We start from the raw sequence: 26,232 nt of genomic DNA, 5'->3' as shown, positions 1-26,232 counted from the left end.
GGGTGGTCCCAGTGGCCTGACTGACCAGCTCAGCTAACAAGACCCACATCCTGGGCCTTGGATTGGCCCACCCTAGCATCTACCCCATCTATGACCTGCTGGAGTGCCTGAAGGGACTGGTCCTGTGGAATGATAGCTGCAGGATCCCCATGACTCCAGGCAACAGCAGGATATCCAAGAGATTTGGTGGGGGCCCAGTGATGATGGTGTGTCAGAGGCCAGAGCTCTTGAACCAAACCAATGCCTCATTTTGGTTGGGGCTGATTGGACAAAAATGGTAAAATATGTGACACACTATAACTCCCAATGCCACTAGGAGAAATGAGGAGGTGTTGGAGAGAGGAAAGACAAAGAGAAGAGAGAGATGATTTTGTTGTTGTTGTTTTGTTTTGTTTGTGTTTTTGGTTAATTTTGGGGGCATTTCTTTTGGGGAATATGGTGCAGAGATGAGAGACACATGGAAGGACTGGGAGGTAAGTAGGAGTAGGGTATGTGATGTGAAATTCCCAAAGAATCAATAAAGAATTATGTTATTAGAAAAGAGCAATTCTCTGGAGAATAATTTACTTGATAGTTATTAACTCATTGTGTTTTGTTGATGTGGAGTACATTTTTCTTAAATTTTGTTTAATGTTTGCTGGCAAAAGGTCTTTCAAGCTGACACTAGTCTTGGCCGTTGTGAGGAAAGTTGTTATAAATGTTCATGTGTGCTTTTATGAACTTGTATACACGTGATCAAGAAGGTGGGAGGATACTATTGGGGTGTTAGCTCTCTCTTCCAGCTTTACACAGGTTCTGGACATCAAACTCTGGTTTTGAGACTTGTAGGGCAAGCGCTTTTACTCTCTGTGCCATCTCAGCACAAAGACATGCCATTTCTGCAATGTGCAGTAATTTCAGTTTTAACTATGAAAGAACTCCTTATTTGCTTGAGTGGAATCACTCACTTACATTTCTGCTACCGATGCATGCATGGGCAGTGCAGATCTATAGATTGCCCAGAGTCCAGGGATTAGACACTATGTCTGGCATGGGATATCTGAGGGAAAAAAAAAAATCTACGTACACTATGCTCTTATGTCTGTAAACTTAATTCCTCTAAGACAGAATTCTGTCTTTACAGCTACAGCTCTGTCAGGCATTCAGGGCAGGAATAAATCTAGATACACCAAGCTCTTTGTCCATCTACTTTATTTATTTCCCTGGGATGAAATCCTGTCTACATAGCTTCAGTTCCATCCTGACACTCAATTCCTCTTTGTCCCTTCTTTTACTGCCATCTCATAGTTCTGCTAACAACTAGGCTCTTATGCTTCCAGCCTCATCTTTGTCCTCTGTTTCTTTGCCCTCTCTCTCTACTTGCTCTCTACTCCTGGCTCTGATGAACTCTACAAGAGTTCTGCCTAACCATCTACAAAACCTCTGTGTTCTCTTCTCCTGTTCTTTCTGTTGCTTCTACAGAAAAAGCCTGTTCCTTCTTCCCCTGGCCCCAAGGTTCTCTGCCTCCTCAGGAATGTTGTTCCACCCTACCTTCCACCTTGATATGTAAAAACATCTTTTGTTCTCAGTCAATTGCTCTGGAGAGCCAGGAGGCCTCAAGGCAAGGGGATGGTCTGAGCTTCATTTGCACAAGAAACAAAGCTATGTGTCTCCAGCCAGCTTGTCTCCTAGACTCAGCAGGGGAGTTAGTTACCTAGAAGTTCAGCAGGTCTGAGGAGCTGAACTGCTTGCCAAATGGTCTGGGAATATTTGGACATGAAAGAATTTCATAGCAGAAGACAGCTGAAATATTAAAAGCTGGATAACACCAAATATTCATAATAAATGGCTTGCCTTTTGACAGACCCTTGGCCGGTCAAAGTATAGCATTAATACACAGCTGAATCTCTATGATATATTCTTGTGGCTCACCACATAGATCAGTGATTTTGAAACTTTATTTTTTTCTGGGATGAAGGTAAAGTTAAGTGACAGAGCCTTTGTCTGACATGTTTGATGTCCTAGATCCAATTACAGCACTACGAATATGAGTAATTTTTGGTATATCAGAACAATATGAGTTTATCTGATGTCTGGTGACATTAGAATCTATTTTGTACTTATTTTCCATTGTTATGCCCAGATCGTAACCCCCAGAGAGACCACCAAAGATGAGCATATCGAATGCAAAAGCAAGATTTAATTCTGGATATACAAGCCTAGGCAGGGACTTCGTCCAATACATCCAATGCAGTGGAGGCTGGAGGAAGTGCCCGCCTGTCTGCAAGCTCAGTTTTTAAAGGGAAAAATCACAAGGTTACATCGTTTAGGGGTGCTAGTATGGGAACAATTCTGATTGGCTCATTTCTAGGGGCTTTCTAGAAATCATAGCTTAATCTTACTTCTAAGGGAGTGGTTGCCCGCCACCATTGCTCATTGGCTGCCCTCAGGTGGGGACATTTTTATGGTCAGTTACCCTGGAAACCAGGGTTGGGACATTCTATAGTCCAGCAGTCACTACCTCGTGACTATCTTGTGACTCTGTACTTTTACACTTCCTGGTTTCTGGAATCTGGACTGACTTGTTTCAGTAACTATTGGCCTATTCCTAGAAGGAGAAATCTTAGGCCTTAATTTTAGGGTGAAAGCATTTTGGTCTTATTTCTAAGATGGCTCATTTTGGTCTCCCCCATCTGTATAATCTTTGTAACCCCCACTGTTCTTGTCCTTATTTACTAATTGATTTACTAATCTTCACTGATGGGTTTTGAGTCACCTTTACAAACTTTTTTTTTTTTTGCAAGATATGGTGTTATTCATTGATTCATTTCACTATTCAGCCCTTTAGATATATCATTCAACTCTCTGAGGACTCCCAGGTCTTCTGCTGAGGCATCAGTGTGTTATCATGTTTTCATGTATCTGATGAGCTATTTTCCTTCGGTTACTTTTTCATGTGTTTCTTTCAATTATGTAAGTTATGAAATTATAAGCAATGGACTTTAGAATGGCTCAGCAGGTGAAGTTCTTTCTGCGCAAGCGCAGGGACTTGCATTGGGTTTCCAGAACTCAGCAAATGCTGGGAGGGCAGAGTCCAGCCTGCAATTCTAGCCTTGGAAGGTTTAGACAGGCGATCCCCAAAGCAGCTGAGGAGTAAAATGAGCCATGTAGGCAAGCTCTGAGTTTAATTAAGAGATCATGCCTCAAATAATAAGGTGGTACAGCAATCAAGGATGATTCCTGGCAGCCCTAAATACTCTCTCTCTCTCTCTCTCTCTCTCTCTCTCTCTCTCTCTCCCTGACACACACACACACACACACAACAGTGACACAGCCACAGAGAGACTGAGAGAGGTGCACCTGCACACACATGTACCCCACGTGGGCCAGCAAGCATAGACACACAGTGTATATGCAGACACATGAAAAGGAAAAACACATAAACACCACCAAGATTTGGAATCATCATTATACATATACTTGCATGTGCAGGCTTTTGGTTAACCAGTCACTTTTTCCTCACTTAGGAGGGTGTGTGTGTGTGTGTGTGTTTTGTTGTTGTTGTTGTTTTGGCCAGAAACAAACATGATAAATACATACAGAAAATGAGATTTGCAATGGACCTACAGCTATCCTTTATCTTCTTTTATCTCAAGCGTAAAAGCATTGAAATTCTGAAAATAATGCTGTCCCTATGGATGTGCAGTTGCTGACTGTACAACCCTCTGACAGTAGAAAGCCTCTATTTCTAAGGATTTCATTAATCCTTCTGTGGCCCGGGGATGAGGGACTGAGTCTCTGTTATGGCTCTATAATCACTTAAATGTGAATAAGCTCACAGCCTTAATGTGGTTGTTTCCCAACAAAAGATGAGATGGAAATTTGTGTTGAATAGCCACTGATTACAAGAACATGATTAATGTGAAATATGGAATTGATTTATGGCTGCTGTTGTCACGACCTGGACCACAAAGTGTAATGTTATCTAGTGAAAAATGAGGACAGAACCAAGAGCAGTGGGCAGGCACAGCACCCATATTTTCAGATATATTTCATAAACTGAATGCAATATCCATAGTTGCAAGTGGCTTACTGAAATCTTTTTTGTTTTTGTTGTTGTTGGCAAGATAGCAATAAGATAATTGTATTTATTTTGTCTGAAACAGTAAGCACACCAAAGTTAATCTATTTTATTAAACTGAATCATAAGTATAGTCATTTTTTTTTTCTTTTTCATTTACTGGAACTTTCATATTGCTTTGAAAAGGAAGTTTCTCTAAAGAATTTACAGTTGTCTATGATATGATAGCATTTAGATTAATGGATATAATTGTGTCACTTTTGAATTTCACATGCTACTGAGAATGTACACATGTAGATGTTACTAATATTCCCTCTGCCCTTACATGGATCATCATAGAGCAACACTTCACAGTAGTTACGTTAGTGCTTGTGTACAAGTGTTCCTATGAAGTCTTGAGAAACGAAGATGCTTTTTTTTTTTCCACTTGTTTAAAAATAAATTTACTTATTTATTTACTTTACATCCTGGCCACAGTATCTCTCCTCTGCTCCCAGTCACCGCCCCCCTACCCTGCCCAATGCTTTTGAGACTATAAAATCTCCAAAATAAATGCGTATTCCATCACTTTTTTTTTGCCTTCGTACAAAGTCCCTGCTTCACTTTGGTATTTCCATGCATCTGATTCTACCTTATGCCTCCTTCCCTCCTGCTGCCTTACCCCTTGCTCCCTCTCCACTTCTCGCTGGCTTGCCCCACTTCACAAGTAGTCAATCCTTCTGCATTCGTCTCACCTGTGTTACAGTACTCTATCCCTCTAGACCTTTCACTCCCTTTCCTAGTTCCTAGCTCCTAGTTTTCCTACTTCTCTGTCTCTGTCTCTCTCTCTCACACACAGACATGTCTATATCCTGCATGTTAGAGGAAACATGCTGTATTTGTCTTTCCGAGCCTGCTTTATTTCATTGAACATACCTGTCTTCAGTTCCATCCATTTTCCTGCAAATGTCACCATACTATTCTTTATTTCGGAATAAAATTTTATTATATATCTCTGTTGTATTTCCTTTATTAATTCATTTGGTGAGGAATATCTATTTTGGCTGAACAACTTTCCTGTATTAAGTAATGTCACAGTAAACATGGGTGAGAAATACTCTTCATAGTATGGTGTGTTAGATTACTTTGGTTACATTTCCAGGATTGGAAAAACTAATTCATACAGTAGTGCATGTTTAGTTTTTTGAGGTGCTTCCATACACAGTGGCTGCAGTAGTTTACAATTACACCAGCAATATACGTGTGTTTCTAATTTAAACACATATATAAATGAGATCAGAGACATGATATGAAAATAAATATGAACACAGTGTTATATAAGCTTTTATGATAGTACAACAAGAACTAATTTGTTTTGCATGATGACAAGTGTTTGACTGTCTCTTGGCATATTCCAATAGAAAATATATGCTTTGAAGCTTCTGTTTGAAGATGTCCTCATACATGGCTGCATTATTACAGTGAATTAAGTCAGTGTTTTATAACCCTATTTGACATAAGCTGCTACTTATGAAATTATAACTCATGGCACAAAGTTACTGAAAAATTTCATAATATGCACCATAGGTAATTGGTGGCTTTTTAATAGGATGTTGATGAGATCATTTTAGATCTTATTCAGTTTATTAATTTGCTAATTTCACATATTCCTATTCATTTAGCTCATGCTGTTTTCTAAAATTATTATTGGCAAGTTGATATAATATAACTAGTTTTAATTGATAAGATTTTTTTCAAGAATAAATGCCAGGTTTTCAATATTAAAATGTTCATGAAATATTTTACTATTGCATAAAACATAAAACTAATTAATACTTCTCTTTAAAGTTGAATAATTTTATATTTGATGTTTAGTTTTTAATTTTATATTTTACGTTATATTCATCATATAATTTCATTAAGAAAAGACTTCTTGATCAAAACGTCCTTGTGCCATTATTTTTTCTTTGTGGAATTTTTTTTTTCTTTCAGGGCCCTAGGGACTCACACATGCTAGGCAATCAAGCATGCTACTACTGAATATTATCTTTAGTCCCGAAATATATAAAAGTTTCTACTTATATCTATTTTCTGTCACAAGTCTTTCCTGAGGGGCTTTTGGGTTTATAAATCAGTTTTTTCAACTTAGATAATAAATAATAAATAACTTAAGAATAATTGCTAGCTGAAACATTAAAGGAGAGAAAAAGGAAGGAAGAATTGCTCCTTTGACATTCACACTTATTGTTTATATAGATAGTCAAACACTTATGAGTTTCCCTATGAAAATTCTCATATAAACTTGAAAGGCTAAATTTATTTCTCAAGCGATTTTCTTTATATCATGAATTAAATTTGAGATCATAACTATCTGTATTAGTCCATAAGCAGTAAAATAATCAACTTCAATTTAATTTCATACACAAAATATTGAGTCATTTCTAACAATATTATTACCTTACACTCATGAATTTCAAAGATGTTTCAAGCAACTCAAATTTTACTTGATGAAAGACTTTTTTTTTACCACTAAAATATTACTGAAGAAAAAAAAAAGATTTGGATTGAAGGTTTCTTTTTTTGTTAGACTTTGAACATTTTATCACAATTATCTTACCAAAGCACTATAACTATTGGAAAGATTGATTTTGTGAGACACAAATTTGTTATGTGTTTTATTTGTAAATCTTTTTCCCTTGGAGTTTTTACATAACCAAAGATGTTTCTTTTGCTTAGTGAATTGCCAAAAATTGGAAAACTGAATTTGTTGGGGCTATAATTCTATCATTAACACTCACACATTTATAATTTTATGAAATAATAAAATATCTGGTTTTCTAAAAAATAAAATGTTTCCTCTTTCATTGATGAAAATTACCTCAGGTGACCCTATTTTATTCACTAAAATTTTAACCATTAGGGTTGAAGTGATGGTTCAGCAATTAAGAAATCTTGTTCTTCTTGCAGAAGACCTAGGTTTGATTTTCAGAACACACATAGTGATTCACAGCCTTTTGTAGCTTCAGTTTCATAGTCTCTTCTGACCTCTGTTGATACCAGGGGTGCACATGGTGCCCATGTGCGTGCACACACACACATGCATGCACACGCACACACACACATATATATGCAGGAAAAACACATACATATAAAATGAATAAATCTAGAGGAACAAAATAAATAAAATGGCCCTCATAAAACCAAAGGCACTGGTTAAAATCAGAGTTAAGAACTTAGATAATTTGGCAGTTATTAGCATGATTTACTTATGGCTTGTGTTTTTGCTTATCTACAAAACAGAGTGGTTGTATTCTCAATGATTGTGCTCTACATAAAATTGATTGTGGGGAATGGATCAAAAATGGGGTTGCATCTATTTTCTTTCTCTAGTATGTAAGCATCAATAGCTCTGTACATACCAGAATTATTTTGGAATTGCAATGTTTTTCAAAGGATGATGATGAAAGACAAAGATTACTCTTTTTTGACTCTTTGTAGTTTGAACATTTGGCAAGCCACTTAAAATGCTGACTAACTTGAGACTGAGATTTTTTACTCAGCAAGCACTGGTCTTTTGTAGCACTTTTTCCCCTGAGAAATAGCTTGTTATCAGTTGTAACAGATTTAAGAAGCAACAAGTATACAGAAAAAAAATCATAGTAGTCTGATACCTCACTGTGTGGGTAGTTTTATGTCAATGTGACATAAGCTAGAGTCATCAGAGAGGAGGGAACATCATTTGAGAAAATGCCTCGATGTATCGTGTTGTAGATCATCGATTGATAGATAATAGAGGAGAGTTAAGCTCACTGTGGGTATGTCACTACTACCCCCCCCACCTCCTGCCCCAGGTTCATGATCCTAGGTTCTATAAGAAAGAAGACTGAGCAAGCTATAGAAGCAAGCCAGTAAGCAACATCCCTCCATGGCCTCTGCATCAGCTCCTGCCTCCAATGTCCTGCCCTGTTTGAGTTCCTGCCCTGGCTTTCTACAATAGTAGCCTGAGATATGGAAATGGAAGCCAAATAACTCTTTCCAACCCAACTTGCTTTTGGTTGTGGTATTATATCACAGAAATAGTAACCCTAAGACACACACTTTTCTACAATGAATCATAATTGTAGTTTTAGTTGTTCATCCTTCTACAATTTTTCTAAATCATTCTCAGGGTAAATGTTTTGGGTTGAATGTCTTTGGTCCCAAGAGAGTTCTTCATGAACATGCAGACAAATGAACTCAGTTGTACATCTAACAAGAAAGAAAAGGATATTTCAAAATATTTTATTAATTCCTTGAGAATTTCATACAAGTTTCAATTGCATTCACCATGCCTCCTGAACTCTTCCGAGTTCCCACCCTCGGCCGTTCTCACCTATCTTTGCTCTTTCCCCCACATCAAGGCCAATTTGTGCTGCCCAGATATTCTTGTATTTGTTTATCTTTCACTAGATTGTCATTGATGTATCAAGGTCTACATTCTTAGGGAAAAACCACCCATAATGTCCCAGAATCTAACAATTGCCAACAGCTCCACTGCTAGTGGTGGGAATTTGTGGGGACTCCATTTCCATGCTGGGATTTTTTTCTTCTTGGGCTTCCACAGGTCTTGTGCATGCTGTCATGAATGCTGTATAATCGTATGTTCAGGTGTCCTGCTGTGTCCAGAAGACACTTTCCTAGCAGACATTCCTCTACTCTGGCTCCTATCCTCTATTTTCTTTCTCTTCCACAGTGAACTTTGAGCCTGTGGAGGAGGAGTACAGTATATTTGTTTCTTATATTATTAGAAAATGGATAAAATTCTAGTTATTTTTATCACCCGCAAGAACTAATTTATTCATGTCAAATTTTAAAACTATTTGACCTAATTTTATTCACTTTAGGTAAACAGGATATATATCTAAATATATATATATATATACATACATATGTATATTCATGTATATGTACATTTATATATGTATATATGTATACATAAGAGAAAATGTCTTATGCATGAAGACATACATCATTACAACAAACTACATATTAATTAGGGAAACAGATAAAACATTTTGTTGCAAGTTTGACATGTCTAGTTAAAAAAATACTCTTTTTTTAAGCAGAAATTTTCCAGTAGTTATAGTTAAAATGTAATGAATTTTTAGATCATGTAGAAGCATAGTTGAGATTCAGTGGTTAAAAGGGAAAATTACATGATTCGAGATTTTAATACCCACTCATACTGTTTTTATCACATGTTCTGAGATCATGTAGTAGATATCAGTCTTTTTCAAAACCTTAAAGCCGTGGTTCAGATGCTGCTTCTGTTAATAAAGCAAACAAAGCATACCACACATAGGCCAGAACTTATATCCTGAATGCAGTAAACGACATCTACCTATTACTGAATAAAGCTTGAAGCAAAGCATTATTTTGTTCCAGGTGTCTAGAAGGCATTCTGTCCTGTTCATAGAATTACTTTCATTGTAATGTGGCCTTTCTAGAATGTTCTCTGTCATATGAAAGCAACCCTGAAGGAAACTGATTCTTTGTCAGATTTTTAATTTTCTTTGTCAGAAAAAAATCACCAAAATTGAGCTAATATACTTTCACTCAGATATGACATAATGTACAGTTCTACTTTGTCACATGGAATATCGTGAGTTCAGTTTGTCTAAAATTGTCCACAAGGCTAGTGAATGCAAAATAAAAACTGAATACTTTCAAAACAGGGCATTACGAATAAAGGACCTCAAGTAAGCAATGAGTCGCAATTGAGAAAATGTGATGTTAGGAAAACATAATTCAGCAGACTAATCATAAAATTATGTGAATAACTGTGGTATTAAAATATCACTAAATATTTCAAATTTTAATAAAAATTACTAGTGTTAGACTGGCAAGATCGCTGAATAATAAAAGTCCCTGCATCAAGACTGTTGATCTATACTTTATCCCAAGACTCTACATGGTGGAAGGAGAGAACTGACTCCTGAAATTTATCCTCTGCATCCACACACATAATGTGGCATGCAAATTCATGAGTGCATACACACACACACACACACACACACACACACACGATAAATGTTAAAAAAATTAAAACATGTTTGTTCACAAATATTCTAAATTTATAAAATTTCTAATTTGAATCTGTAAAATTTGGACAATTTATAGGAAAGAAAATTTATTTTTGTTTTTACCGGATCACAAATTACATAGTCAGTGTTGTGCCCATAATGAGTTATTTCTAATTAGTAGAGTTTCTGGATTAAGGAGTGGTATATGATTGATATCATTCTGGATTTTAGAGGGCAATGTTTGACATTAATTTTTTTCAATATAGAGTCTGAGATTGCATAAACACTAGGATGGCCGTGGCCAACTCTAACATACTTGTTTCTTAATAATATTGTACACAGAAAGGGTTTATTATGAGTACATGATGGCTAAAATTAACAATATGATTCCAACAGAATGATGTAGTAAGTGGTGCAGTGAACTGAGGAATCCCTCATGGGAATCCTTAGATAAAGGACAGAGATACCAGACGTCTGAGATAGATCTAGACAGGCAAGTTGGTCTGATGGACACTGTGCTTGAAAATGTCCTTTCTTGTTTTTGCTCTTCAAGTATTTTATTTCCGAAATGGTTGGAACATCAGATCTTTAGGTCCTTCCTGTAATTTTTTTTTGAACTGGACATTAGTATTTTTAACTGATCACAGTAGATAGCTTCGGTTCTCAATTCAGTTTACAGAGCTCTTGTTCCAGTGACTGCATTCCTGTTTATACCTTAAGATATCAGAATATTTGGGACTAAAACTGAATTGCCAGGCACAATTTCCCTCTGAACAATGGCAGTCAAGCATCTTTATTCAGAAGTTGACTGTGGAGTTTCTTATCATTGTTCCTTGATCTCAATTGATTAATTCCTTGATGCAGAAAAAAGATAAATAGAAATAAAATAACGAAAACAGAACTTGATGATCTGTTACCTCTGATAACGTAAAGGTCAGAATCAACTCCATTCCCACAATGCTTCTTAGTATGGAGTTGGGAGCACAATCTAAAGGAAGATTAGAGCCTGAACTCTGTGTCCTGAGTATTTTCAAGTATTAAAGGAAAAAGACGTAATACATGCGCTGGTGGATGGGAAATGAGAGTCATGTTGAAGCAGAAGGAGATAGCTGACTCTCCAGGCAAGAAACTTAAAAGGGCAGTGAGAGCAGATCGAAGAAAATCATTCTTACAGTTAGGGAGGGGAAAAAAAACCAGTCTGTTCCATACATATTAATCAGTGACTCAGTTTCCTCGTGAGTGTGGGTGACATGGGAGGCCTGAGGATGTGTGAATGAAGAATACAACTTCGCAGGAGTTTTCCAAGCCAGAGGAAAGTTTTATATGTATGTATGTATGTATGTATGTATATATAAAACCAAAAAAACAAAACAAAACATAAACATGTGGAAGAGAATGTCATGTCAACCTAAGCTATCTGTTCAACCAGAACTTAAATTTTAAGGCAAACACATAGGGAATAAGCAGGAAAACGCTACAGAGAAGAACATACTCTTAGAGTATGGACCCTGAGGAACTGAATTGCCCTGACTGACAAAGGCAGACGTGTGTCCACCTTACTACAGTTGAGTGGGCCCCCCTTCCAAAATTCACACATTCGTCCCTGGGAACAATCAAAAAATAGCATATATAGACATTGTCAACCACAGTCATAGGTTACCCCCCAAAAAAAACCTGAACAGATACTATTTTTCATAACTTTCATTAAATTGCTACAATCTCCTTGATATGACTTTTGTAAAAGAAACTGGAAATTTACCTACTCCTTTCCTGAATTCTTGATGGATATTTTCATCATTATTTTATTTGTTTTATTTCTCCATTATATATTTTTTTCTCAGAACAGAAAGATCATTTCTCTATGCCAGGAGGAACAAAACTGCCAAAGAATTAAAGCTATTATTTCAGATAATCAAAAATAAATGAAATTTTTTTTCTCGTTGTTGAAAGTGTTTGTTTAACCAAGGACAGTCATGGGAAATCTCTATAGTCCCTGTCGATAATCTTTTCCGTCAAAATGTTTTAAGTTTTTCTCTTTATTCATGAAACATATATTGTGAACCTCCAGTTTTATTCTTGAAAAGTATAAATAAGTAAAATTGTACTAGAACAGATTCTAAATATTTTCTTCCCATTAACTAAAACAACTCAGAGCAGCAAGACATTCACACACATGTTTTGAAATTGGCACCTGAAGCTGGAAGTATGTAGCTGCCCTGTCAAATGCTGCTAGGCTTTCACTCTTAGTATTTGTTCTTCCCTCTAAAGGGCTGTGACTGCCTTGGTTTCTGATCTTGGAGCCTCCTGGACCTTATATCAATATATGATGGAGACACAAGTCTTCTACAAGTATTTGAAGGCTAATGATTAAAAATCTAGTTGTGCTTTGTTTGAAAGATTATCATGAAGTAAGATGAGTATTTAAGCAGTAGTACTTTTAGTTTTCTTTTACCAATTTGATATTCCCCTTTACTAATATAAAACATACCTATTATGGTAAATGGATTTTTTTAAACTTTTTTATTTTTAGTTCTTTTACTTTAACTATTGACTATGATGTGAAGAGATGATTTATAATATAGGAATATATAATTAATATAATAATATAATATAATACAGGTAGAAGGACAAAATAGCTGCTATAAAATCAGTGGCTAAGCAAAGTTGAAACATTTTAAAGAGAGAAGAAATGATACAGGACGAAAAAACTTAGTCCTGTAATGACATATAAGTGTAAAAGTTTTTATCATGATGTTCCTCTGTTGCTCTTGTGAATTTGTCACTCAGCAGTTTTATCTCGCACCTTCTACACGTGTCTGTCTGATGGCAGCTAGAGGTTTTAGGTGGGCTGTCTGAAGTGTAAGGTATTTTTCTGTCTATTTGACTCCACATTTGCTACATTCTTGCTAACTGAACAGAAAGAACAAACAATGCTCTCTTTAATTTCACATCCGCCGAAATTAATTTCTCTGAGTGTTATGTATAATATCTGATATCTGAAGCTATATATTCTTCATTTATTGAAATTCAGTAATATTCATTGCTGGCTGTATTTCTAGGATTAAAACACTTAATTATATAGAGTTATGTTCAAGTAGAGTCTGTACAAGCTTACAAAATTTCTTAAATTCAACTAATGTGTTAAAAATGAATGTCTATAATTGTGTTGTTCTGGAATTTGATATGTTGATATTCTCAAAATGGGAGTATTTTAGTGGGACTAAATGATTCATAACTCCTCGTTGTCTGAGTTATGTTTCAGAATCAATATAAAGGATTAAATATCTATTATTAATTTTGAGTTAATAGATTTCCTTCCAAATTTTATTACACTGATGTGTCGTTTACAACATGACAATATTAAAAAATGACTATGTTCTCAAATGTAATATCTTTCTTTTGTGTCCTTTCTGTTCTCTGTTCTTATTTTCTTTTTTATAATTATACTGTTTTATGTTTTTATATATTATATATATATGTAATTTTCCAGTTAAACTTTACTTACCTTGTTATCTTTAAACTCCTACAACAAATACCTGCTGTAATTAAGTCATAGAAAGAAAAGTTAAATCTTAGTTTGAAGTTTTAACGGACTTGGTTTTTGATCAATCGGGCCCCACTACTCCTAGCCCTGGGATTGACCAGCAGTGCTGGCAAGGGTATGTGGCAGAGAAAACTGCTTACCTGACCAGAATACAACAGAAAGAGGAAAAGAAAGGACTAGACCCTCTCATTCCCTTTGAAGCAACCTGTGAAATGGATTCATGATCTCTCTCAAGGCCTCAAGTGTTTTATTTTCTTTTTATTTAATTTTTTTCATAAAATATATTTTGAGCATATTCTTTCCTCTCCCCCAACTCGTCCCAGTTCCTTCTGATCTCTCTCCTAACCTTTTTAATGACCTTTCTCCCTCTCAAAAAAAAAAAAAAATCTGTAATCAGCAATCAAAACCAACAAAACAAAATAAGACAAAAATACCGAAACAAAAGGAAACAAAAAAGGCACCCCCCTAAAAATATGGAGTGGTCAATTATATCTGGGCATGGGGCCTACCCTTGGAATGGGAGACTCCATTGGAGAAAACAGATTTTCCCTTTCCTAGCAGGCAGTGTTGTGAATAGCTTCTTGGCTAGGGGTGAATCTTGGTGTCCACTTCCCCTTCTCAGTGCTGGGATTTTGTCTGCTTTGAACCTGTGCAGGTCTTGTGTGCTGTCACAGTTCTTTGTAAATTCATATGTGCATCAGTCCTATTGTGTATGGAAGACATCGTTTCTTTGGAGTCATCCATTCCCTCTGGCTCTTACAATCTTTCTGTCTCCTATTCTGCATAGCCTTGAGGGAAAGGGTTTGATAAAGATAAACAAAAACATACAAAACAAACAAACAAAAGTCTGTTTAGTAGATGCTCTACAATCTTTCCATCTCTGCACATTGTCCCTTTGTGGGTCTCTGTGTTAATTGTCATCTACTGCAAGAAGAAGCTTCTCTGATAAGGGTTGAGTGGTGTACTCATCTACGGGTATATCAATATGTCAGTAGTAGTCACTTTGTTGCTGTGTACCCTTGTCAACATCATATTGTTGTTCCCTAGTTAGACCCATAATTGTTCACTGTGCCAATAGCTTCCAAACAGTTCTGTGGGCTGGGATCAAACTTTTAACACATAGAACTTATAGACACTATCTATACCATAGTTTTAATCTTATTTAGAGACTTATCTTTTTTCCATCTAACCTATTTTCCTTCTTCTTTGAGGAAATATGAATCTCTTTTTAAAATTTTTATTCTAAAACTATTTTTTCCCATTTGGGGCATTTTGTGGTGGTATTGTGTTCCCCAAAATATTTTGCACCCTAATAAACTTATCTGGGGTCAGAGACAGAACAGCCACTAGATACAAAGGCTAGAAAATGGTGGCACTCACACCTTTAATCCTAGCATTCCAGAGGCAGAAATCCATCTGTTCAAGGATACAGCCAGGCATGGTGACACACGTCTTTAATCCCAGAAAGTGAGCCTTTAGTCCCAGGGAGTGATGGTAGAAAGCAGAAAGGTATATAAGGCGTGAGGACCAGAAACTAGAAGCATTTGGCTGGTCAAGCATTTGGATGGTTAAGCTTTTAGGTTTTGAGCAGCACAGTTCAGCTGAAAGCCATTTGGATATGAGGACACAGAGGCTTCCAGCCTGAGGAAACAAGATCAGCTGAGAAATTGGCCAGGTGAGGTTAGCTGTGGCTTGTTCTGTCTCTCTGATCTTCCAGTTCACCCCAATACCTGGCTCAGGTTTGATTTTATTAATAAGAACTTTTAAGATTCCTGCTACAGCATTTCATTCACATTTTTCCATCTTTGGGTTAATCCAATGATGTACATAACAAATGGGGGTGTAGATTGTAGCTTTGTGCAAGAGTATACGCTTAGTGTGTATGAGACCTCAGATTGAATCCCTAACATGAAATTCAGAAAATCAAAACGTTTTTGTGACTCTCTTCTGGCAAAACTTTTTATATGACTTATTTTATGATATGTATGAGGCATGTATATTAGGTTTTATGGTTTGTTTGGTTTTTTGGTGAATGTGATTTTCCTTTTTCCTTTTTGAGTTTCCAGTTTTTTCACATCCCTCTATTTTGTCTTGTACAGTGGGAAGAGATTGGAGAAGTTGATGAAAACTATGCGCCTATCCACACCTACCAAGTATGCAGAGTCATGGAACAGAATCAGAATAATTGGCTGTTGACCAGTTGGATCTCCAATGAAGGTGCTTCCAGAATCTTTATTGAGCTGAAATTTACGCTAAGGGATTGCAACAGCCTTCCTGGAGGACTCGGCACTTGTAAGGAGACATTCAACATGTATTATTTTGAGTCGGATGATGAGAACGGGAGAAATGTTAAAGAGAACCAGTACATCAAGATTGATACCATTGCTGCTGATGAGAGCTTCACAGAACTTGATCTTGGAGACCGTGTCATGAAGCTGAACACAGAGGTCAGAGATGTCGGGCCTCTGAGTAAAAAGGGATTTTATCTCGCTTTCCAAGACGTCGGTGCTTGCATTGCTCTGGTTTCTGTGCGTGTATACTATAAAAAATGTCCTTCGGTGGTAAGACACTTGGCTATCTTCCCTGACACCATCACTGGAGCTGATTCTTCACAGCTGTTAGAGGTGTCAGGCTCCTGTGTCAACCATTCTGTGACAGACGATCCTCCCAAAATGCACTGCAGTGCTGAAGGGGAGTGGCTGGTTCCCATCGGGAAATGCATGTGCAAGGCTGGATATGAAGAGAAAAATGGCACCTGTCAAGGTAAGCCTTTTCCTGTGGATTTGTGAGGGCTTTGTGCTTCTCTTGGATCCTGTATTTGTATTTCCCTCAGTGGTTACAAGTGACCTTTTATTTTGTTAATTTATGGAGATTATTTCTCTTCAATTTTTTTTTTCTTCTCTGAATCTCAAAATTTTGAAGCAATGATGAAAGTTTTAATGCACTGCTTTACTGGGTATACATAGTTAATGCTCAGGGAGTGTGTGATTTTCACTATCATGTTTTATATTCACATCATTCACAGAAGTTTTATTGTGAATGGCACAACCAATGGCCTGCTACCATCCACTGTAGGGTTGATGTCTGTCTACGGCTGTGGTATTCTGTCATGAAGTTATTTCTATCTTTGTTTTGCCGTACAGAATTCAAATGCAAAAAATCTTAGAGGAGACTTGTCTTGGCAAGCTTTTAACTTCCATTTAAAAATTCCTTGAAAATAAGTTCAGCGACATGAACTTCTCAGAAAAACATTTGTCATCTCGCAGGACTTAGCTTACTACATTGTTTACATATGGTTGCAATTATATGCTTGCTTTTCAAAATTTATAGATCAATTTTAAATGCATAATAAGCAGTGCCCCATGAAAATAGCTGTTTGGAGACAGAGCCACTACAGAAAGGTCATTTCAAAGCAATTTGCACTTGGAGATTTTTTTTCTGTTTTAATTTTTCTTTTAAATTGAAACTTGATCATGCATGCTTCTTCATTCATTTGAAAATGCTCTCACTTTGCCCAGAGTATGGTAAGTTGTCCTTTTAGTCTTGGCTATTTATCAATGGGTTTTTGAAACAGGATAGTACTTTATGCCAAAGTGGAGAACAGTGTATAAGGAAAGACATTTTCCCCTTTGAAAATGTGTGCTCTTATGGGTTTCAAATTGTTTTGTACATGATTTCTTAATTTTAAGTAGATAACAAGAGGTTTGTGTGTATTGTCCGAGGGGAGAGCATAATGCTATGCAGACCCTCAATCACTTCTTGTAGATTCATAAGTGTTATTTCTTAAGTCCCTTGTATATGTACAAAACAATCTATCTTGCTCAATCTTGACTTTAGATTGATCACAGATCTAGGGAGAAAAAACTGCATCATTTACCTCGTTGTAGCTGAAAGTTTTCCTGTGTCCCACCCAGTCCGCAGCTGCTCAGACTCAAGTAAACACACAGAGGCTTATATTAATTAAAACTGCTTGGCCATTAGCTCAGGATTCCTACTGACTAGCTCTTACACTTAAACTCAGCCATTTCTGTTAATCTATATGTTGCCATGTGTTCTGTGGCTTTACCTGTGTGTCATCACATGCTGCTCCCTGGATGGTGGGCTAGCATCTCCTACTTAGCCTTCCTCTTCCAAGAATTATCATTGTCTGCTTATCCTGCCTATACTTCCTGCCTGGCTACTGGCCAATCAGCATTTTATTTATCAACCAATCAGTGCAACACATATTCACAGCATACAGAACATCCCACAGTATCTCCCCTTTTCTATCTAATCAAAAAGGAAGATTTTAACTTTAGCATAGTAAAATTACATATAATAGAACAGTTATCAATCAAGAATTACAGTTACAATATTTAGTCTATTTGTATTTGGCAAAATTAAAGAAAATATTCTATCTATCCTATATTTGTGAGTCTAAAGTTTCAAATCTAATTTATCTTTTATAATAACCAAGGAAAATTATTTGGGGAATGTGAGTGGGAGAGACTTGTCCCAATTGCTGTCAGGCCGGGACACAGAAATGTTCCGACTAGACCTGGTAATCATAACTAAGCTGGTTTATTAATTTTCTCAAAAACTCTTTCATGCAATAAAGTTTCCTTTTCTGAAAACATCTCCTATTTTAGGACCTTTATAATATTATTTATAGGTAATTCTATAGCTGTTTTTAATAGAAACTATTCTTGATACACATACTCACATGCACAGACAAATACACACACACATACACATACACACACACACACACACACACACACACACACACACACACACACACACACTAAGAATGTTGTCAAGTGTTTCTAAGTTTGTTGGGAAAGTAAATCATAGCTCATTTGATCTTATTTATGTGACAGGTCTAACTAATACCTTGTCTTTTGTTTATGAACAGTTGCATTAGTTTATGATGAGGTCATACGTAATTGTATGGTAGAAACATCAATTAAATTACTATATAGAATATTACAAATATGCAGTTTACTAATAATGTCTTAAAATTGTTGCCAGTTTAAAACAACAATCTACTTGACTGATTACTAACAATATTTTAGGGAGTAAGTGGAGGCTAAATTAGATCACTACAAAATTTGCTTTCATTCAGAATGACAGAAGGGTATAGGAAGCCCCTGAACCCTTATAGGATAAAATTTGAATTGATGAGACGAAAGCATTCTATTGACACTTATCATTGAATGTATCATATCTCAAGAGAGTACTGCATCTGACCTAATATATGTTAGTGTGAGAGCTTAACACTAATCTTTTCTTTCTCACCTCATACTCTTTATAATTGAGTAGAGACCACAATGAGTGACAGTGGGGATGAACTGGAAAGGTCATGTTGTTAAAAAAAAAAAAGAGTCTTTAAACTATTCCATAGTATGCTCAATTAGTGGTTGAATACAGATGCTCTTGCAGAGGACCTAAGTTCATTTCCCACCTTCCATATGGCATTTTACAATTGTTTGTAACTCCAGCAGCAAGAAAGCCAACATTGTCTCTGTGCTAATTGCCCTCCTCTACATGCTAAACATACAAGCTATTCTCAGTTTCTCAAAAGCACTTTTGCATAGTATTACTTGTTCTTTTATAATTCATCTCTTGCTTCCTTGAATAACCACCTGTCTCTATCATTCCTGGCTAATTCCTACTCACCCTTCCAATCTTCACTCCAGTACTGTTTCTTGAGGGATGCTATGACTTATCAGCACTGGATCAAGGATCGCTCTTATTTACTTACACACTGCCTTTTCATAGAATCATTTAGAGTTGCAGTTTTTGCCTAGTTTATAATTTATTATATAATTAATGATTCTACTTCCATTGTGTTATTCACTTCTTATGGCAAGAGTGGTACATATTTGAATTAAGGAGTGAGAAAAAAATTGGAAATGAAGAGGAAAGTGAGTAGAGAAAAGAGAATATACAAATGTGTGCAAAATACTGTTTTACTGGTTTATTTTACATTTCTATTCACATACAGAAAATTTTCTTGTTCTGTTCAAAATTATATTTAAAAAAATCTTCTAAAATAATGGTTTCTTGGCCAAAGACTCTGAGACCAAATTCTTAATAGCCAGAAATAAGTCATTTTCGTGCTTTGAAATGGTTGGCATTCCATGTATTCACCACTGTGGACACCATCTCAGTCAATTTTGTCAAACCACAAAAGTGGCCTATTGAAACATATTTATAAAGTGGACTTATTACTTAATGACATTTAATTACTCAGTCTCTCTACTGATCAAATTAGGTTAAGGCTTAATTAAGGTTATAATTATGTCAAGAAGCTGAAGTTTGAATATATGTATTGTCATACATTATCATACATGAATATTTGCAGAATTCTCCAGGTGATGACCTGATAAACCTGGTCAATCATGCCTCTGTGACCTCTTACCCCTGTAGGCATGATGAGATTGACCTCAAGACTTTTAGAAATTGAATTTCAGGGTTGAGAATGCTAGACAGTTAATTAACTATATGGTCTCACCCCTAATGATAACAGAGCATAGGTTGAGTGGACAAGGCCTGTTAAGAAATACGTGATCCTCTATCTGCACGTCACTTGAAGCTACTTCTGAACTTCCCTAAAGAGAAGTGGACAGCTTTATCTTTAGTAATCTGTGTTGGGTCAAATAATACAATACACTAGTTTTTATTTTATTAACTTAGAATCTGTTATATATTGGCTTTGCAATGCTAAACTGCTTGTTTCAAATTTCTATAATTAACTACTGTAAGTGTGCAAAATTATTTCTTTGAAATGTTCTTTGTTTTCAGAAAAAAAAATGCTAACCCAATTCCGTTTAGCCATGTGCGTTTCCTTACCTGTTATTTATTTTTATTTCTTATGTATTCCGTATTATTTTTCCCTCAGGAGTCATATGGTTTTTTTTTTTTAGTACAGAATGGTTAGCAAAAGCCCATTTTGGAAGTTTCTGCTTTTTATTGAAATGGATGTGTTTGACAGAAGTAATTGAGTTCACATGAATCAAATGTTGCCCGCTGAGTTCTCTTGTGATTGTGTTGCTGACTTACTCAGATGCAAAGCAAGACCACTAATCTTCATCAGTTAAAAGTGGAATGAAGTAGTAATTTGAAATTAGCCCTAGATAATTATGGTTTCACTTATATCAAATGGGAAAAAGAGATTTAGATTGTGGGTCACTGCCAAAACTAGTCAGAGTGAAGAAGGTGTATTGTGCATGCAAAAAGAGTGGGTAGAGCAGGCTGCACATCGAGGGCTGTGGAGGAAAATCACTTATTAATTGTCCAACTGGGAGGTGATTGCACAGCAAGGAAAAGTGTAGTGAAAATGCCCAACTCAGGAAAGAGCTTTGATTCAGAAACAGTACAGATACAGCAGGGAACAATATAGCGATCATTCATATTTCTGGCTCGTACTTATGATTGAATAAAATCTGGCTGCAAGTGTAGTGTATTAGGTGTTCCTGTAATTATGCATTGGGGAGCCTAGTTATTTTTAATTAGGCACATTACCAAAAAACATCAAAGGGGTTGAACTCTTGGTTCTATTTGGTATGCTATTTTATTCAACAATAAGAAACTGATTTTAATTTTAAAATTTTCAGCAAAGGTTAGCAATTATGCAAGTATAAAATGAAAGTGATTCATTTGCGTGTTTGTGCATGGGTGAGTGTATGCATGTATGTATGCATGTGGACTTACATGTATGTATACATGTGTGTATGCATGTATGCTCCTGTGTGTGCGGCTATGTATGTGTGTTTATGTATACATGCATGTATAAACACCATGATGTGGAAATTAAGTATCTAAACCTTCACGTGTATTTTCAAGTAGTACACAGAAGGATAATAAAAATAGATGGCTTTTGGTGCTTTCAGCTTAAACTGCTCTCTCTCTGCTGAGGTTTTGGAGTAGTTCTATTAAACCTTTACAGACCTTTGTCCTTGTTTTATGTTTTGTTTTATCCTAAACCATGTTTTCAACACTGTCATTAATATTTTGAGCCAAATACTTGTGAGATGATGTGAGTAGGAATGTGGGTCAGAGGTGTCAGAGAGGATTTTAGCAGGTTCTTTGATCTCACCCAGTAGAAGCCTTAGGAATTCTACACTTCATTTTGAAAGTGAAAAACCACCTCCAGAGATTGCCAAGTACTCTCTGTGATATTCTCACTCACAGTTGAGAAGCACTAATCTAAGTCCCCTACTTCCCCAGTGAACATAGATGCCAGCAAAACTAAACACATTTGTGGATGTGTTTATGAACCACGCACCACTGGAAAAGGAAAAATATCAATTCTTTGCAGATAGAGACATATTAGACCTATGGAACAAGCAAGGTATATGTATTGAAAGTCACCTAAATTAACTTCAAAATCGTGAGAAATACTGTTTGTGGAAGACAATATAGTCTAGTGTTTTAAGCACACATTGATTCTGACTCAGCATGCATGAGTTCAAATAGCCCCTTTTCTTAGACCGGCTGTCTTTCCAATATGAGTATCTGAGTCCCTCTTCACTTTCTTCTTCTCTTTCTGCTTCACAGCAGCCACTAGATGAAAGGCCCTTAACATAGTGTTGAGCACATTGCATTTTTTTCTAGAGACACTTGCTACTTACTATATGTTGTTAAAAATATGATGCATTTTTTAGAGTATGTATAGGGTAGCTATAGGTTAGTATATTCATAATTTCTTTAACTTGGACTGTTGACTTCATGTGTAAAAGGATAATCTTATATTGATGTATTAGGTTAAACCAAGCTATATAAATATCAGTGAACTTCCTATGTAAAGAGAAATACATTTTCTAGAGTTCCAACACTGTAAGAAAACCTACCTCATTAAATAACATCCCTCCTTCCTCAAGCTAATGTTGTGTCAAGCAGTATATACAGTCTGAACAATGCTGTACCCTAGGAGGACAGACAGATATGCATATAGCTTCATCTTTGAATGTCAGATGTAGGAGATCTTTTGCTGGGTATGTAAATGCCTGAGGATGGAGCGTGCTAACTTAGGGCAAAATGATAATATTTCTTTTTATAAAAAGTTGATGTTTAACACAAACATTGAGAAAATGCAGGAAATCAGAATAACACAACAGATAAGCTTTTAATGCCAAGATATAATTTAATGTATTAATTTGCATTGCATTATACATTGCATATATACTATTTTCCAATGCTTTGACTATTAAGCTTTGAGAAATAAAAGTCTTAATAATTCCTGAATTTCCTGGCTAAATGAGGCCATTCTAATATCTGTTGTACTATTTTGAGTAACATCTCTCATTGGGTCTTATGCACATTCATGTTTAAGGAGTGTCATGTGAAAGTTTTCTCTATGAAAACTTTATACATTTGGAAACTGACATCCATATTAAAAAAGAACTATACAGCCATGTAAAGTCAAATAGATGATTATATGTTTTGTAATCCCATGGCATATATGTTAAAATGTTGTACTATTTATGATTTTCAATGATATTAAATAGTTAGCACCTTCTAAAGGTACTCTATTATAATTTTATGGCAAGGCTTATAATTATATAGACTTTTAAAGTATCAGATAATGTAATATTTCTTTATAAAACTTTTCTAAATTACATCTTGACCCAGCAAACACATATTACTATCAATACATTATATGAGCATGAAAAATAGAAAGTATTTGATAATTTCAGAATATTCAGACCACAAAAATAAACAGTGTAAATAATTCCTCTAACTTTATGAGCCCAATTTATGGGACAAACCTATATTTTCCATCTGTTGAAGCTATTTATCCTTTTCTTACCAGCTCGTTGGTGATCCTCACACATTTTTAGTTATTTTCCTGATGAGGATTAGTATTTTATGTAACCTTTGCTTTTCTAAATTTACAGCATAGCATAATATTTTCAATCACAGCAACATCATGTGATATCTATATATATATATATGCATATATACATATTTTCATATATGTATACCACACACACACACACACACATTTACTTGTTCTTAGGTGATCTCTATGTAGATCAGGGGTTGTTGGAATTAATATTAGTATGCCATGCCTTGGGTGAATACTGTGAATACTCACCATAAAACCTCAGCAAGAAAGACTACTGATTTTCATTCATAAAGAATAAAATATGTTATTTCCCAATTAAATGACAACCAGATGCCCCTTTATGATCTATTCATGCACAGGGGCATATTCTTTTATTCCTTGTTTTCCTGAGGGTGCAAACAGCTTTTCTGGATTTCAAGCTCACTGAACAGCTTAGCTGCTTGGTAAAAGGCAATAAATTTTTTTTCCTGAAACTTGAGGCACTAAATTACAATTCTCCTGTTTTCTTTGAGTCTATTTCATTGCACCATGCTTCTGAAACTACCGAGGATCTGTTTATTTCTGCTCCCTGAGGGTCGTCCCTCTCAAATGTGTTTAAATTAATAACAGTCTTGAGATTTCCCTGCATTAAGACAGAGCACAATAAAAACATCTGTGAACTTGGTTCTATATACTTTAGCATTCTTTGTTGTTATGGCTGGAACTTTTTCAGTTATCGTAGCAGTCTCCTTCTTGGAAGAGGACCATCAATGAGCTAATACATTTAAAATGTTATTCTATACCACCTTATATACAGCTACACAAATACAAAATGTCTAATTTTGAGAAATTGATATGCATATGAAAGATTATAAAATTAGTGAATGATTATCATTCTATTATTTAGAATACTCTTCCCCTTTAAAAAAAATTCAAAAATTTCAAATTTCAAGTGTGGTTTATTTTTAAAAAACATGTTTTATTTACACTTTACTCAGCAAAAATGCTCTCCTACTACATATTCAATATTCAAAAACCACAAGTCACGTTGTTTGAAAAATATGATAGAGAAACTTTTTTTAATCCATATATCTTTTTTATTTTATTATACATATAATTTTTATTTAAAAAAGATTTTCTATCCTTTTACATCCCAACCTGTTCCCCCTCCCTCCTCTTCTCCTGCTTCCCCCACCTAACCCCATCCCATTCCCATCCTCTCTCATAGAGAGGAAGGCCTCCCTTGGGTAGTCAATACAGGCTGTTATACCATGTTGGGGCTAGACCTAGTCCCTCCCTCCAGCATCAAGGCTGAAATAGAGAAAATGATCATTATTTTTCTTTTTCTGCAAGTAGCATTTAAATGATTTCTAATATTTATGAAAAGTCATTCCATTTATTTTCATTCTTTCTATTTAGAACAATTTATTTATTCTTAATGAAGTTTATGTATGTATGTGTGCCTGTATGTAAGCATATGCACATGTGAGTTGGTTCCCAGAGAGGCCAGAAGATGGCACTAATTACCCTAGAGCTTAAGTTACACTTGAATGCTAGGAATTGAACCTGAATCCTCTCAAAGAACAGTTTGCATTCTTAACTGATGAGTCATCTTTCCAGTCCCTCATTTTTTCCGTTTATTTGACTATAATCTTTCAAGTTTTGCCCAAAAATATTATTTCAAAAATTCAATTAGAGGACATTTTCATACAGTAAAAAAAAAAAAATCATAAAAATGAAATTTATTTAGAAAATTCAAAAAACACAGTGTTGATCAGATTTTTTTGTTTAAACTAATTTTAGCATAAACAATTCTAAATAATACAATAAAATTAAGTAGGGGCCTGGAGAGATTGCTCAGTGCTTCACATTAATTGTTGCTCTTTCAGAAGACCTGAATTTGGTTTCCAACACTCACATGGTGGCTCACAACAATCCATAATTCCAGTTCCATGTGTACCAATACCCTCCTCTGACCCCCATGGGCACCATGCACACATGTGGCACACATACATACATGCAGGCAAAACATTCCTACACAAAGATAAAATGAGCAAACCTAAAAAAAATTAAGTTTTATAGGTAAGTAGTTACTAAAACTCTTCTAATTAACACACATTTTGTAACCTTAATGCAAATTTCACATGTTAGCCAGAAAATTAATGATCAATAGATTAATAACAAAATTAATTTGGGGTAGCAATGGCCCATGAAATTAACATCCATAGTATCACACAGATACCATATTTTGTCTTTATGTTTAGAAATGTTTATTAACTTTAAAAAAAGCTTTCCAGTTACTTATGTGTGTACGTGTATGTGTGTGTACACATGTGTGTATGCGTGTGTGTGTCTGTGTGTGTGTGTATGTGTGTGGACATGAACACATACATGGTACATTTGTAGAGGTCAGAGGACCACTTGCAGGAGTCTGTTCTCTCCTTCCCCCACATGGATCCAAGAAATTAAACTCAGATCATCAGTCTTGGTGGCTAACATTTGCAGCGCTCTCTCACTGACCGCAGTTTATATCTTTATCTTTCTTTATATTTTGTACTGTATTTAACAGTAGTTTTTTAGGAAGATTGGCAAGTAATTTTTTATCGTTGAGCATTCATGATAAACCAGACTGAAAAGCATTGCCTATATTAAAACAAATTTGGTTAATTTTAAAACAGGGAATACAGCTGAGAGACAGAATGCTTGCAAAACATATGCAATGTCCTCAGTATGAAATGAATTAATTGGAAAAATATTTTGTGCCTCATCTATTGAC

The 26,232-nt window shown here is 35.6% G+C and overlaps 1 protein-coding gene across 10 annotated transcripts in view; it reads left to right on the top strand.

Annotated features, from left to right (window-relative positions):
• Nucleotides 1-26,232, top strand: part of Epha5 (EPH receptor A5) — a 347,746-nt gene that overhangs the window by 59,764 nt on the left and 261,750 nt on the right. For all 10 annotated transcript variants that reach the window (XM_052735293.1, XM_052735292.1, XM_052735289.1 and 7 more), the window contains exon 3: nt 15,745-16,408. In XM_052735293.1, coding sequence (XP_052591253.1) covers nt 15,745-16,408 — 664 coding nt within the window. The remainder of the gene's footprint in view (nt 1-15,744; nt 16,409-26,232) is intronic.

The sequence above is a fragment of the Peromyscus californicus genome, unplaced genomic scaffold, assembly GCF_007827085.1.
Source record: "Peromyscus californicus insignis strain IS unplaced genomic scaffold, ASM782708v3 Scaffold_13__1_contigs__length_99412109, whole genome shotgun sequence".
Taxonomy (NCBI): domain Eukaryota; kingdom Metazoa; phylum Chordata; class Mammalia; order Rodentia; family Cricetidae; genus Peromyscus; species Peromyscus californicus.
Note: the sequence above shows the minus strand (reverse complement) of the source record. Positions and strands in the feature narration are given on the sequence as shown.